This window comes from Hippopotamus amphibius, chromosome 9, assembly GCF_030028045.1.
Source record: "Hippopotamus amphibius kiboko isolate mHipAmp2 chromosome 9, mHipAmp2.hap2, whole genome shotgun sequence".
In the NCBI taxonomy this organism is placed as follows: Eukaryota; Metazoa; Chordata; class Mammalia; order Artiodactyla; family Hippopotamidae; genus Hippopotamus; species Hippopotamus amphibius.
In genome coordinates this window covers 112,117,634-112,132,187 of record NC_080194.1, presented here as the reverse complement: position 1 = coordinate 112,132,187, position 14,554 = coordinate 112,117,634, and the positions used below count along the sequence as shown (strand labels likewise).

Sequence of the window (14,554 nt, the reverse complement as noted above, 5' to 3'; positions counted from 1 at the left end):
GAGCCCTGCTCTGGGAAGATTCCACATGCCACGGAACAACTAAGCCTGTGAGCCACAACTATTGAGCCTGTGCTCTAGAGCCCATGAGCCACAACTATTGAGCCCACGTGCTGCAACTATTGAAGCCCACACACCTAGGGCCCGTGCTCCACAACAAGAGAAGCCACTACAATGAGGAGCCTGTGCACCACAATGAAGAGTAGCCCCCGCTCACAGCAACTAGAGAAAGCCCGCATGCAGCAACGAAGACCCAATGCAGCCAGTAAATAAATTAAATAATTTTAAAAAATTAACCATCACAAGTGGTCATCTCTGAGTGATGACATTATGAATTTATTTTAAATTTATTTGCTTTTGCTACTTTTTCTATAATGATTATGTATTATTTTTCTAATAAGAAAATCAAATATATTTTTTCAATAGTTAAAAAGATTTGCTTTAGGAAGTCTTCTCTTAATAGCATGGCACTGAGATTCTACATATCATAACAGGTCTTTAGTATCTTGTGTATATTACACATGTTGTTCTATGTTTGTCTCTCTACACTGGGAAGTCTCTGAAGGGGCCTTCTCTTTTCATGTGTATGTTTACTCCAAGCACAGTGCTCCGCAACAAAGTAGACAATCAGAGAATGAATGGCCAACAACAGAAGAAACATTACCCCAAATCAATAGTTACCTCACCTCCCCATACAAAACCTGCCCCTTTTCTGGAATTTCCTTGACCTCTTCAGACTCCTAGACTAGAAATAGTGACTATGTAGCACAGGTTTCCAAATTCAGTCATTTTTCTGTCAGAAAAGCCTCTAGCCCCTGACCTTTTGCTATCTCCACTTCCACTGCATTAATTTGAATACTCCATCTGTTAAAATATGTATTTTACTTAAAAAGTAATATACATGCTTTAAATACACGCTCTGAAAGCAACCTATGATCAAAAAGAGATTTTTAAAAACTAGATTAATTCTATTATTTATTTAAAAAGAAAAACAAACATGCAAAATAGCCAGAAAATTTCTGAAGAAAGATTGATGAAGAGCATCTGGCCCTACCAAATTCTGAAACATACTTTAAAACTATGGTAAACAAAACAATATGGTGTTGGTACTTACAACAGTATAGAACTGAATATAGTCCAAATTAGATCCAGATACGTCTGGGAATGTTGCATATGCTAATAATTACATTACACATTAATGGTGGAAAACAATTATTCTGGAAAAAAAATTAAATTGGGTTCTGTGTGAGTTTTTTCCAAGCACCAATAACCAATTCTCCAACTTCTCTCTGATTCTCCAACACCAATTGGGCATCCAGCAACTCAATTCAGTTCTGACACTATCTGGAGTTAGTGCAAACCCCACAGTTAAGGGTTCAGTCCCACAAGAGTGCCTCCACTTCAGACACTAGTTTCAAGTCGCAGGTCCCTAAGCTACCCACACTTCTGTCCAACTTGGTTACAGATATGGGAGTTCCCACAATCCCCTCTTTAGGGGAAACTGAAAAATTTTGAGACTGACCCTGAACTCAGGAAATCACTTGACTTAGGTTTAGCAGTTTATTAGAAAGGATACAACTCGGGCACACACAAATGGAAGAGATGAACAGGACAAGGTGCTGGGGGACTGACTTAGAGCTACCATGCCCTCTGGATGTACCACCCTACCAGGACATCAATGTGCTCACCCACACTGTTCAAGCATTTTTATAACCCATCTACAGCTCCCCTCCACTCCCCAAAGGTTGGGGGCACTGGGCTGAGATTTTCCATCCTCTAACCACATGTTTGGTCTTTCTAGTGACCAGCCCCCATCCTGAGGCTATTTAGGGTCCCTACCTTGACTCACACCGCATTAGCACAGACTCAAGTATATTCTGAAGGAGACTGTAAAGGATAACAAGACACTCCTATCACTCAGAAAACCAAAGGTTTTAGTTCTGTTCGAGGAACCAGGGACAAAGACCAAATATATATTTTTATTTTATCACATATTCTTATCTCATTCCTTACGAAAATGAAATAAATTCTAAATGAATCAAAGATTAAAATGAAATACAAAACCTTAAAAATACAAAAGAAAACATGGGAGAAATTTTAAAATATTTTTGTGTGTGTGTGTACAGCTTGTACAGCACAAAATTCAAACACACGTAAAAGAAAAAAAAATGATACAACTAACTACTTGAAAAAAATTTTAACATTTAATTGTAAAAAAGGCATAAAGACAAAATACAAATAGCACTGGGACAAATTAACTGCAACACAGAAAACATAAAGAGCTCTCACAAATCCACAAGAAATCTACTAGGAAAAGAGAAGACATAGTTCACAGAAAAAAACCCTACAAATGGCTCTTACATATAAGATATATGCTCAACCTCATTCTCAACAAACAAAACTTTAAGGGAGTTCCCTGGTGGACCAGTGGTTAGGACTCCATGCTCTCACTGGTGGGGGAACTAAGATCCTGGAAGCCTCAGCTAAAACAACAACAACAACAAAACACTTTAAGATACAATTTTTCACCTATAAATAAAATTGGCAAAGATAGAAACAAAATGTTAAACATTTTGAAGATATCCTGTCCTTTATATGCATAAATATTTAATTTTTTTTTTTTTTTTTGGCTGCACCATGTGGGATCTTGGTTCCCCAACGAGGGATTGAGCCTGTGCAGCCTGCAATGGAAGAAAGAAGCCTTAACCACTGGACTGCTAGGGAAGTCGCCTAAATATTTAATATTTTTATAAAATCATATATATGAATATATAAGACCCCAGACATACTTTGTACATTTCATATTTTCATGTCTATACTTACAGATCCCACTTTTATGGATACATAAATTGAGGGGGGGAGAGCTGCAAAAATAAAAATATCTGTATTTTTTTTTATGTCATTAATGTTAGGATTTTTTTTTAATACTTATTTGGCTGCACCAGGATCTTTTAGTTGCGGCACGCGTGTGGGATCTAGTTCCCTGATCTGGGATTGAACCCGGGCCCCCTGCATTGGGAGCATTAGCCACTGGACCACCAGGGAAGTCCCCAACGTTAATATTCTGATGCATGTCCTCTGTTCTTTTTTGTATAGATGCAGGGGAAATGCTTACAAAACTGAGAACATATTATAGATGCTATTTAGAACATGTTTTTGCCCCTTTTTATGTCATTATATATGCTCTCATCACCTTCTGCATGGACTTTTCAACACCTTTCTTTCTGACCGCCCTATCTCAGTCTTCTCCCTTAGTTCATCCTCCATTCCACCTCCAGTGTTACCTTCATCACTAGTTTTTTGGGTGGGTTCTCACTGCTGTCAGGCTTAGACTCAGACTTCTTAACTAACAAACCATGCCCTAACAGTCAGGACAAGCTACTTCTCCAGATTTGTCTCTTGTAAACTTTCTCCCTCCATTCTATGCACCCACCTTTCGCTGGGTATGCCAGGTCCTTCCACTGTCTGCTCTCTATCTGATATCACTCTCCAAAGCCCTCTTCTCCTGCAGACTCTATGTATCATTCAAAACTTACTTCCTCCAAGAAGCCTCCCCTGATGGTCAGAGCTAATACCTTTGTGCTCAGAGCACTTCATTCATCCCTTAAACAATATATCCTATACTTTACTGTCATTTACTTATCTCCCTAAGTTACATGCTTCTTGAGAACCAAGGATCTCCAGAACTAATCACGCAGCTCCTTCTACTGTATAGCTCAAACTTATATAGATGTTTTTGTGATTCTAATATACACAGCCACTTAAATGCATTATATACCAGGATATTCACTGCAGCCTTAGTAGGCGACCGACTGGGAACAACCTTTAAATGTTAAGCAGTAGGTGACTGCCTAATCAGGTCATTCTTACCAAGAATATGGTGCACCTGTTAATAAGGAGAAAGCCCTATTTGTATTGATATGTTACAGTCTCCAAGATACTCCAACTCTCCAAGAGTCACACACCCAACAGTGTGTATTATAAGTTGCCATTTTGTGTGGGGGAAATTCCTTACATTTTTACACATATTTATTTAGAAATTCAGAAAGCATCCGGGAAATTCAGAGTAACCAAAGGTAACCTATCGTGTATCTAAAGGTACATGTCAGGAGGAAGTTGAACTAGAGGAAGGAGGAAGACCTTTCACCATATACCCTTTGGCACCTTCTTAATTCTGAACACTTAGTTATCTATAAAAATAAAATACAAAACATTAGAGAAAACCTGATATCTTGGTGGAAGACGGGAACTGGATATTAGGAAACAATTGTGGACACCTTTCAGAATAGAGTCCTCTCAAAGGCAGGACACCACTGCTCAACCAAGGTTGAGTTTTCAAACCTGCCTTGAAGGCCTCAAGCCTCAGCACTGTGTCGTGAGCCCAAAGGGTGAAATGACTCTTGCTTCTCCTCCACTACCACCGCACCTATCAGGTAGCTTTCTAAAAGCTTCCAGCACTTTCCACCTCGCACTGTATCTCTTCATCTCCCCCAGGCCTAAAACACGTAGGATCCTGGGCGAGGGTCCTTAGCAGATTCTCTCTGTAACCCCCACAACACCTAGAACACCGTCCGGCACACAGCACATAGTCAAGACAAGCCTGGTGACCGGGATAAAAGTGGCGAGTGGGGGAGGGGGGAGGCCCACCCTACACCCTGCGGCCGGAGACCTCCGGGAAAGAGGAGCCACCTCTCCAGTCAAGCCTTGACGCACGCGGCCAACAAGCCCGCCTCGCCTACGTCCTCAGGTCCGGGATCCGCAAAGCCGGACCCCGGGCAGCCGCCACACGAGTGCCCTGCGAGCCCTGGTCGCCGTGGGGAGGGACACGCTCCTCCCCAGCGCGATGGCGCCGCGGCCAACGCGAGGGGCGGGGCCACGTACGGCCGCGACCCAACGAGCGGCGCCGGTTGAACCGCGGTCCAATGGCGGCGGCGCGCGGGCACGCTGGAGGCGGGCCCAGCGCGCCCGACTTTCCCAGAAGGCTCAGGATAGCGCCTCCCGGCCACGCCGAACCGGCGCTGCGTTTTCCTCGCGGCGGGGTCCCTCGTTTTCTTCTGCTGAGTCAGCTATGGCGGCGGTGAAGACCCTGAACCCCAAGGCCGAAGTGGCCCGAGCCCAGGCGGCGCTGGCGGTCAACATCAGCGCGGCCCGAGGGCTGCAGGACGTGCTGAGGACCAACTTGGGGCCTAAGGGCACCATGAAGATGTAAGGCGGGGCTGGCGGGGAGGGCCAGGCGGGCGCGGCGCGCCTCGCGCTGCTGCGGGCCTGCGTCGGGGATCGAGGCCTGGGGCTCGTCGCCTCCGGGCCTTTGCGGTCGCCACTGCGGACCTTCTTCCCCGCGCTGTCCCGGGTCGGTCTTATTTCTTGTCCTGGTTATTTGTTTTGGTTGGTGACATCTCCACCGGGAACAAAGCTGCCCGCGTGCGGGGCGCCCCCCCCCCCCCCCCCCCCGTCCCGCGCTTTGGACTTCAAAGACCCTGAGAACTGGTTCCCAGGTGGAAAGGGATGGGCACTGCACCATTCCTGTTACCAGGAGCAGAGAACCACCCCTTTGGCCCCAGGTCCCGAGGATCAGGGTAAAGCCCGATTTTTTATGGCCCTCCTAATTTGGTCTCCGTTGATAAAGTCACACTGTGATTCATTTCTGCCCATTGAACAGGCTTGTTTCTGGTGCTGGAGACATCAAGCTCACTAAAGATGGAAATGTGCTGCTTCACGAAATGGTGAGAGCCTGCTGTATTAGTTCCAAAATGTCTTGGTTTTCGGTAGTGCATTTGTTTTGTAGGAAGACTTTACTATTGGATATGCATCACTCTCAACAGGTAGTTTTCCAGACAGTGGAAGGAGTAGAAAAAATGTAATCGGTACTGCTATTGACAGTATAGTACAGTGAGGAGCCCTGAAGTCTAATAAACTTACTTTTGAATCCCCTACCCTTGCCATTTAAGGCCTTCGTTAAAGGGTTTTAATTATTAAAATTCTGATAAAACCTGAAAAGCTAAGAGCAGTTGATGTAATCAGGTAGGCAAAATGGGATAGGATGGTTTTACTTTTTCAAACAGCAGTAAGGATTAGCTAACCTAGAAGGTGTTGTTTTTGTTGGTGGGTTAAGTGGTGGCCTGTGCTAGCGGAGAGAGGTAGGAGTCATAGTTTAAACTTGATGTCAGAAAGGCCACCTCTACGTGACTTTCTGATTTTACCTAATTGAATGAAATAGTCTGCTTAGATTCTTAAAACTGCCAGTGTCCCAAAGATGTAAAAGACTGGAGAACTGTACACAATTAGAGAATAAGAAGACAAAAGCAGTGCAGCTGCCATGATTGGGCCTTTTGTAATTAAGAATATGTGGGTGGGGCTTCTCTGGTGGCCCAGTGGTTAAGAATCCACCTGCCAATGGATCCCTGAGCAGGGAGGATCCCACATGCTGTGGAGCAATTAAGCCTGTGCGCCACAATTTACTGAGCCTGTGCTCCACAACTAGAGAAAGCCCGCGCACAGCAACGAAGACCCAATACAGCCAATAAATAAATAAATAAATTTACTTTAAAAAAAAAAAAAGAACCTGTGGGTGACAAATGTAACAAATGTCCTGTTCTTCTCACCTTGAGTTAACTGGGCCTCACATTTCCTCATCAGTAAAATGGAAATAATTTGAGAAGTAAACAGTTCATATATGAAAATGTTTTCACCATCATAAACCGGCAGGATAGCTAATTGTGAGTTTTTAATCAAGGTAATACGTAGCTGTACACTTCGGCATTTTGTGCAGCTAGATTAGCCCTTCTCACATTTTAAGGTATATTTGGACTGTTTTCTTTTTAAGTTGTTTCAGGGATTTTTTTTTTCCTTCTCTACCTGCAGCAAATTCAGCACCCAACAGCCTCCTTAATAGCCAAAGTAGCAACAGCCCAGGATGACATAACTGGTGATGGTACCACTTCCAATGTCCTAATTATTGGAGAGCTTCTGAAGCAGGCGGATCTCTACATTTCTGAAGTATACATGATTCTCGTGTTTCTGTTGTTATTTTATCTTGTAAAGGGAAAAATCTTAGTTTTACTTATACAAACTGATATGCCAGTAGTAGCTGAGGGCATATAGTAGAATGTAAAAAGCATGGGGTTAAATCTGGGACCAAAGTCTGTATCCTAGTCTGACACAAATGTACTATGATCCTGGATGAGTTGAAGAATCTTCCTTGGCCTCACAGGTGGTTATTTAAATAAGAATACCACAACTTTTTAAGCCCTCAGTAGTTCCAAGATTAAAGCAAACCTCAGTGAATACTAATCTGATGTTAGGAGGAATTTTCTGGGAAGAGAGAAAGCAGACTCCCTGGTTTTGTTTTGTTTTGTTTCCCGATCATTATTGGAGTATAATAGCTTTACACTGTTGTGCCAGTTTCTGCTATACATCCATGTTTATTTCTTATTAGTAAATGGTGTGAGTTAATTTCAGATTACCTATAGAAAAGATACAGTGGTCCTCTTGACTGGCAACTGTTTATGACCCAGTTTTGAATTTTAGGCCTTATCCCTCGCGGTTTGCACAGTGAACACCCAAGTGTGCTTCATAGTTCCCTTGGCTTTGACTCTGTGCTAGAGCAATGTCTGTTCTTTTCCTCTGCATTGAAAGGACCATTTATCCTTTTAAATGTATTCAGAAAGTCAGCACATTATATTAATTGTGTTTAAGCGTATGAATGATCCAGAATATCCCTTCATAGATTTGCTTTATGAACTTTATAGTTGCTTTATACTTTCGTGTAACTGAAGGTCTCTGGTGTTAGTGGTGGTGTGGTAATTGTGTGTTTATTGTAGGGTCTTCATCCCAGAATAATTACAGAAGGATTTGAAGCTGCAAAGGAAAAGGCACTTCAGTTTTTGGAACAAGTCAAAGTAAGCAAAGAGATGGACAGGGAAACACTGATAGACGTGGCCAGAACATCTCTACGTACTAAAGTTCATGCTGAACTTGCTGATGTCTTAACAGAGGTATGTGTTACATTTAGTGTGTGTCTGGTACATTACACCTATACTGAAAACCCCTGGCAACTGGAAACAGCAGTATTCTTACTAATTCCAATTATAGAGTGCCATCTCAAGTCTTCACAGTTTCATACTGTGTGGAGTAAGTAGGTTCATTTTTGTGGCAGTGATAACCTGATCTGTGTCCCTAAAAAAAGAAAAAATAAAGTGAGAACATCATAATAGTATACCTGGCCAGGTTATAAAGATATAATCAGAGCTTTCAGTAAAAGGGGTTTATAAAATGGAGATTTCATTATTAAAAAGCCACCTGTTACCAGTATTTTTAATAGACAAGAAGCTGTCTACTTTAAACTTCTGAAGAATAAGTGATGTGTCTCAGCTTCTATAAGTCAAGTTCATTAAATGGTTATACTCCTGTTGCAGGCTGTAGTGGACTCCATTTTAGCCATTAAAAAGCAAGATGAACCTATTGACCTCTTCATGGTTGAGATCATGGAGATGAAACATAAGTCTGAAACTGATACAAGGTAGGTGGTAGAATGCTGTGAAATACTTGAGTATTTACAAACTTGAAGGAGTTTATACAGTACATATTTTTTGCCTGATTTTTTTCTCTTTGAATTAATATATATTGCCTACGTGAGTAATTTATTTAGTAGTATCGATGTTTCCTCTTGAAGTTAAAGGTATGATGTATTTATACATAGAATGGTTCTGAAAAGTCAGCTATATCAGTCATTTGGCATATATCAAACAAAGCATATGGGAGACTTTGGGGAATTTTAAAGAAAATTATTTCAAAGACCTAGTTTGAAAGCATTTTTTAAAGGAGGTGATCACAGTTTAATAGCCTACCGGTTGTGTCTTTTTCTGCAGAATTTTCTGTACAAAAGAGGGTCGTTACTTTCATTTGAATGGCTTGTTTTTGTCACGTTCTCACATTTTGCTTTTTCACAATTGAACTTTCCTAGGTATTACCTGAAAGTCTTGTTCAAATGGCTCAAGAAATAAAGCTGATTGTGTGAAAATTATCAATACAGTCTCAATTCAGCATTTTAATTTTGTTAGCATATGTTACACCCCATCTGGAAATCAGTAAGAATATAATTTTTATGTGTTTTAACAGCTTAGTCAGAGGTCTTGTTTTGGACCATGGGGCACGGCATCCTGATATGAAAAAGAGAGTAGAAGATGCATACATCCTCACATGCAACGTGTCATTAGAATATGAAAAAACGTGAGTTTATTGCTCCTTAAAAAGGGAAGAGAGGTGGAAGAGCTTGGTGTTTGGGGCAAGCCACTTTTCTGTGACTCAGTTTCTCCACTATACAGACAACAATGCCTCAACCGGGTTTTGGGAAATTATGGGAAGTAGCCTCTGAAAACGTACCGGGGTGGGATTGGAGCTCAGTGACTATTTGCTTAATGTTTCCTCCCCTTGCTGTAACTTCTTTTTTAGAGAAGTGAATTCTGGCTTTTTTTACAAAAGTGCAGAGGAGAGAGAGAAACTAGTGAAAGCTGAGAGAAAATTCATTGAAGACAGAGTTAAAAAAATAATAGACCTGAAAAAGAAAGTCTGTGGTGATTCAGATAAAGGATTTGTTGTTATTAATCAAAAGGTGAGAAATTTTGTTTTAATAAGCTAGTGTGTGTCTGTTTTTATTTTCAAGGTAAAATGCTGAAACTTATCTTTTGTTGTTATAGGGAATTGACCCCTTTTCCTTAGATGCTCTTGCAAAAGAAGGCATAGTAGCTCTGCGCAGAGCTAAAAGGAGGAATATGGAAAGGTACGGATAACACCTTTCATGTGTGACATGAATTTCACTTATTTTGCAAGTTAACTTGGATTATTCCTTCCCCCCCCACTTATTTTTGCGATTTTCTTATTTTCTACTGTGATAACATACATAATATAAAATTTATCATTTTACCTGTGTTTTTAAATGTACAGTTCAGTGTCATTAGGTTAAATTCACATTGTTGTACAACCATCACCATTATTTATTTTCAGAATTTTTTCCATCATTGCAAAGTGAAAGTCTATACTCATAAACAATAACTACACACACCCTCTCCAGTAAATACTATTCCATTTTCTGTCTCTATGAATTTGGTATTTCATGTAAGGGAATCATGCAGTATTTGTCCTGTGTCTGGCTTATTTCACTTAGCATAATCTTCAAAGTTTATGTTGTAGCATGTATCAGGATCACATTTCTTTTTAAGGATAATATTCCATTGCATGGGTATACCACTTTTAGTTTCATTTATTCATTTATCTGCCAGTGGGCATTTATTTGGGTGTGTATCTTGGCTGTTGTAAATAGTGCTCCTATGACTGTTGATATATACTTGTTTTATTTTTAAGAGATGGCCTATACTGTACGTATTTTTCCATGTCAAGAGACAGCATTAAGGGTTTTAGAGAAATAGTTTTCTCCCAGAGAGCTCACCATGATAAAAACTCTCATGCACCTGTAGCTTTCATATCAGGGAAGTATTTGCTGACTTGAGAAGAGTGTTTTAAATGGAGAGTTAGGAGAAAAGGCCAGTTTTCAGCTGGTTGGTGGTGAATGGAAAGGCTTAAGCTAAAATTCATTTTGGAATATGATTTTAGTATGTAATTCTGAAAAAGATTGCTTTCTAAAAATTATTGATCTCTAAACATAACTACTAAAATCCCTCTGCATCTCCCTTAAAACACTTGAATGTTTCTTTCAGGCTGACTCTTGCTTGTGGTGGGGTAGCCCTAAATTCTCTTGATGACCTAAATCCTGATTGTTTGGGACATGCAGGACTTGTCTATGAATATACATTGGTAAGTGTATTTTCTTTCCAAAATAATACTACTGTTTGGCTCATGAATTCTTCAGTAGTTAAAAAATTCATTCAAATTCAGGATGATATTTTTGCTTTGTTAACATACATTTTGATGATTTATGTGTAATAGTGTTAAGCCATTGATGGGAAAATCAAATTTCTTTTATGCAACTTTTTAAAAGAAATTATTTGCTTTAATGTGATCAGTTCTGTGCCCTATTAATATGCTACTTATTCTTCCATAAGCCCCTCTCCTCTGGTCATTCTTTGCACAGCCATATCCTGGTTTTTGAAAATGTTATCTCTTCACACAGGGAGAAGAGAAGTTCACCTTTATTGAGAAATGTAATAATCCTCGCTCGGTCACGTTATTGATCAAAGGACCAAATAAGCACACACTTACTCAAATCAAAGATGCAATAAGAGATGGCTTGAGGGCTGTTAAAAATGCTATTGATGATGGTAAGATCCTCACTGTATTTAAATTACATTCTTTTTGCTAGTCCAAAAGGCATGGCTGAATACTGTGTTCTTTTTATCAGTAGTTTACACAGCCAGACACCATGCAAAAGTAAAGTTTTCCCTTTAAAATGGCTATGATGGTATGCTAAGTTTTTTCATAGCATGCTGTTGTTAAAAGGGGATACAAATAAATGAACTAACACTAAGCTTGCAGGATTTTCCATGTGCTCGTTAAATCCTTCTGCTGTTTGAAACGTTGCTTATATTGCTTTCCAGTGCAATATTAAAATATGGTTATACTGAATGCTCAGATTAATGGCTTTTCTGTATGCCTTTTAACTTATATATTTTCTTATAATTGACGCTACAGTTTTATTTTCCTTGATAGTTTAGCATTTCTCTCTTCCCCTCACCCAACAGGCTGTGTAGTTCCAGGTGCTGGTGCAGTGGAAGTGGCAATGGCAGAAGCCCTGGTTAAATACAAGCCCAGCGTAAAGGGCAGGGCCCAGCTTGGAGTTCAAGCATTTGCTGATGCGTTGCTCATCATTCCCAAGGTGTGAATGCTTTAAAAGTTTTCGAAACTACACCAACGTGATTCATCTGATGAAAACTGTTTTGCTAATGTGGGTTTTTTTCATTGTGTGAACTTTGAATAAATAGGTTTCACCCTAACGCTAGAACAGGTGTTTCTCATTATCTGAATGTATTGGTTCTTCTGGGGGGAGGCTTGAATATCTGAAGTTTCAGATGGCATGAGATAGCTATTTTAAGAGGGTTTGCAGTGTAGCAGTTATACTTGAATACAAGCTTGCTTTTTTTTTTTTTTTTTTAATTTTACTTATTTATTTATTTTGGGGGGAGTACACCAAGTTCAATCATCTGTTTTTATACACATATCCCCGTATTCCCTCCCTCCCTCACAAGCTTGCTTTTTGTTTTATTTGTTTTGAACTAAGACTAATATTGTGATTTTTCTATTGTATGCGCATCTGAGGGTACAGCTTATGACCAGTGTATTGCTGGGCTTGAGATGGATTAGTGAGTTGATCAGTAGTGTATACCTAGTCATTCTCTGAAGTGAATATAAATACTGGTCTGTTTTCATTCATTAAAGGTTTTTTTTTAACTATTAATTGGAAATATTGTTCATTTATTGTAGACTTGATATCTGTTATTAGGTCCTGTCTTTTAAATAAATCTGTTTCCTTCCTTTAGGTTCTTGCTCAGAACTCCGGTTTTGACCTTCAGGAAACACTAGTTAAAGTTCAAGCAGAACATTCAGAGTCAGGTCAACTTGTGGGTGTGGACTTGAACACAGGTAAGGAGGATGTGACTGTTTGTAGGAGGAGAACTAGATACTATAGGTGAGGTAAGACCAGGAAGGATAAAAAACTGGAGACAGAAGAATCTTGGGAGTTGCTTTGCTGTTTGACACCAGTGCTATCAGGGATCTCTAGGTTCTAAAATGCGATACAAAAATGTAATGACTAGATACAAAGATAAAGGGAATCGAGACATTTGAAAATTTTACAAGAGTACAGATTTGTTGATATTGCTGAGTTGTGGTAAGTGGTTCGGATTAATGTTGAAGGGTTTCATGTTGAGCTTGCTTTACTGTTTTTTATCAGGGGCTTTGATTAAAATGATACATTTTGTGATCATATTCATGGGTGAAAAAAGGCTGAGGAGAGCAAAAAATTCTGGAAGAGGGAACCAAATCTAATAAAATGATTCAAGCCCTGATCTTAGGCCAGTGTAATACTAATTATACAAGCACAAGGTGGAAGAGAGATAACTGAGACACATCTGTGCAGTATGTGTAAGACCTATTGTGAACAGCATCATTTACATTCAAGTTAATATAAAAGGTTTTTTTTAATTTTTACTGGAGTATAGTTGATTTACAGTGTTGTTAGTTTCTGCTGTACAGCAAAGTGAATCAGTTATACATATATTCACTCTTTTAGATTCTGTTCCCATATAGGTCATTACAGAGTATTGAGTAGAGTTCCCTGTGCTATACAGTAGGTTCTTGTTTTCTGTTTTATATATAGTAGTGTGTATAGGTCAATCCCAGTCTCCCAATTAAGTTAATATAAAAGGTTTCTGGAATGAGGGAAATGATAAGCCCGTTTTGCCAGATTATAGTTCCAACTGCTATACTTTAATATGGACAAACAGGAATGTCTCCAGAAAAAGAGATGTTGAAATATTTGGTAACCAAATAGAGCACTCCTATCACTGGAAGTATTTTAAGTAGAGATGAGCCACTCATCATAGCTGCTGTGTACAAGAGTCATGGTCTGGAGTACAATATTGGGCTACTTGAGGAACTTTGGGTTCTCATAGTTAATACTGGAGGAAATGAGTAACCATTGATGAGTAAAAGCAGCACAAAATACTCTTGTTAGTTTTTTTAGACAGCATTCTGATCTTATGAACTGATGTGTGTGATTTTAAGAATACTGGGTTACTTTTCAGGTGAGCCAATGGTCGCAGCAGAAGTAGGCATATGGGATAACTATTGTGTAAAGAAACAGCTTCTTCATTCCTGGTAAGTTTGGGAAAGCCAAAACTATAAAATAACATTTAGGGAATCGTAATACTCTTTGAAGTTGGTCTGTTTTGTTTAATTTTCTTTTCATAAGAAAATGTAATCAGTCAAAAGTCTAGCAGCTAAGCTAGCCTTCTATGTATGGAGGGGAAAGGGGAAACTTGACTGGATATAATTTGCACAGTTTAGTTGGAGATTGAGTTGAATTAGCGTTGATACCTCAAACCTGAGCAGTCTGATTATTCCCCCCCCCCCCCCCCCCTTTTCAGCACTGTGATTGCCACCAACATTCTCCTGGTTGATGAGATCATGAGAGCTGGAATGTCTTCTCTAAAAGGTTGAATTGAAGCTTCCCTTGTATCATCTGAATCATGAAGACTCTACAGAGTGATCCCGAGAATATGACCATGGAATTTTTGTCCACGCTTCAAACAGTTTTCAAAGGATTTTCTTTACCCATATAAAAAAAAGGAGAGAACACTGGCACCTATTCAGGTCCTAAAGTTCTGAAATTATAATTGCAGTGTTTTTTAAATTGCACTGCAGTGTACACATACAGCAGGCCATACTCACCCAATAAACAGGATGTTTTGTTCTACCTTCTGTGAGATAAAAATACATGTTAGATAAGCATATGTTATCTACCTTGTTATTAAATATTCCTTGAGAAACAAATTTTAATGGTGTAATAATTCTAATGAATGTATTTTATCTCCAGTAGTTCCCTGTC

At 39.7% G+C, this 14,554-nt stretch overlaps 2 protein-coding genes and 2 non-coding genes across 8 annotated transcripts in view; 3 read left to right on the top strand and 1 right to left on the bottom strand.

Annotated features, from left to right (window-relative positions):
* The window catches only part of PSPH (phosphoserine phosphatase), a 45,884-nt gene extending 41,073 nt beyond the window's left edge, over positions 1-4,811 (bottom strand). For 2 of the 5 annotated variants that reach the window (XM_057695170.1, XM_057695171.1), the window contains exon 1: positions 4,645-4,797. The gene's annotated coding sequence lies outside the window, so the exon portion shown is untranslated. Of the gene's footprint in view, positions 1-4,644 lie in introns of all 5 variants that reach the window. The other 3 variants (XM_057695173.1, XM_057695174.1, XM_057695172.1) reach the window with 3 other exon arrangements.
* A 172-nt stretch (positions 4,812-4,983) lies between these two features.
* Positions 4,984-14,494, top strand: CCT6A (chaperonin containing TCP1 subunit 6A). Its single transcript, XM_057747813.1, has 14 exons — positions 4,984-5,202; positions 5,657-5,720; positions 6,859-6,993; positions 7,818-7,991; positions 8,412-8,515; positions 9,115-9,225; positions 9,448-9,607; positions 9,693-9,775; positions 10,710-10,806; positions 11,123-11,270; positions 11,691-11,824; positions 12,486-12,588; positions 13,752-13,824; positions 14,094-14,494. Exons 1-14 carry the CDS (start codon positions 5,066-5,068, stop codon positions 14,164-14,166), a joined length of 1,596 nt encoding a protein of 531 aa, XP_057603796.1. The 5' UTR covers positions 4,984-5,065; the 3' UTR covers positions 14,167-14,494.
* LOC130829563 (small nucleolar RNA SNORA22) lies at positions 7,542-7,675 on the top strand. Its single transcript, XR_009047587.1, has one exon. It is a non-coding gene; the product is annotated as a small nucleolar RNA SNORA22 (small nucleolar RNA).
* LOC130829554 (small nucleolar RNA SNORA15) lies at positions 11,320-11,459 on the top strand. Its single transcript, XR_009047578.1, has one exon. It is a non-coding gene; the product is annotated as a small nucleolar RNA SNORA15 (small nucleolar RNA).
* Positions 14,495-14,554: the final 60 nt, after the last annotated feature.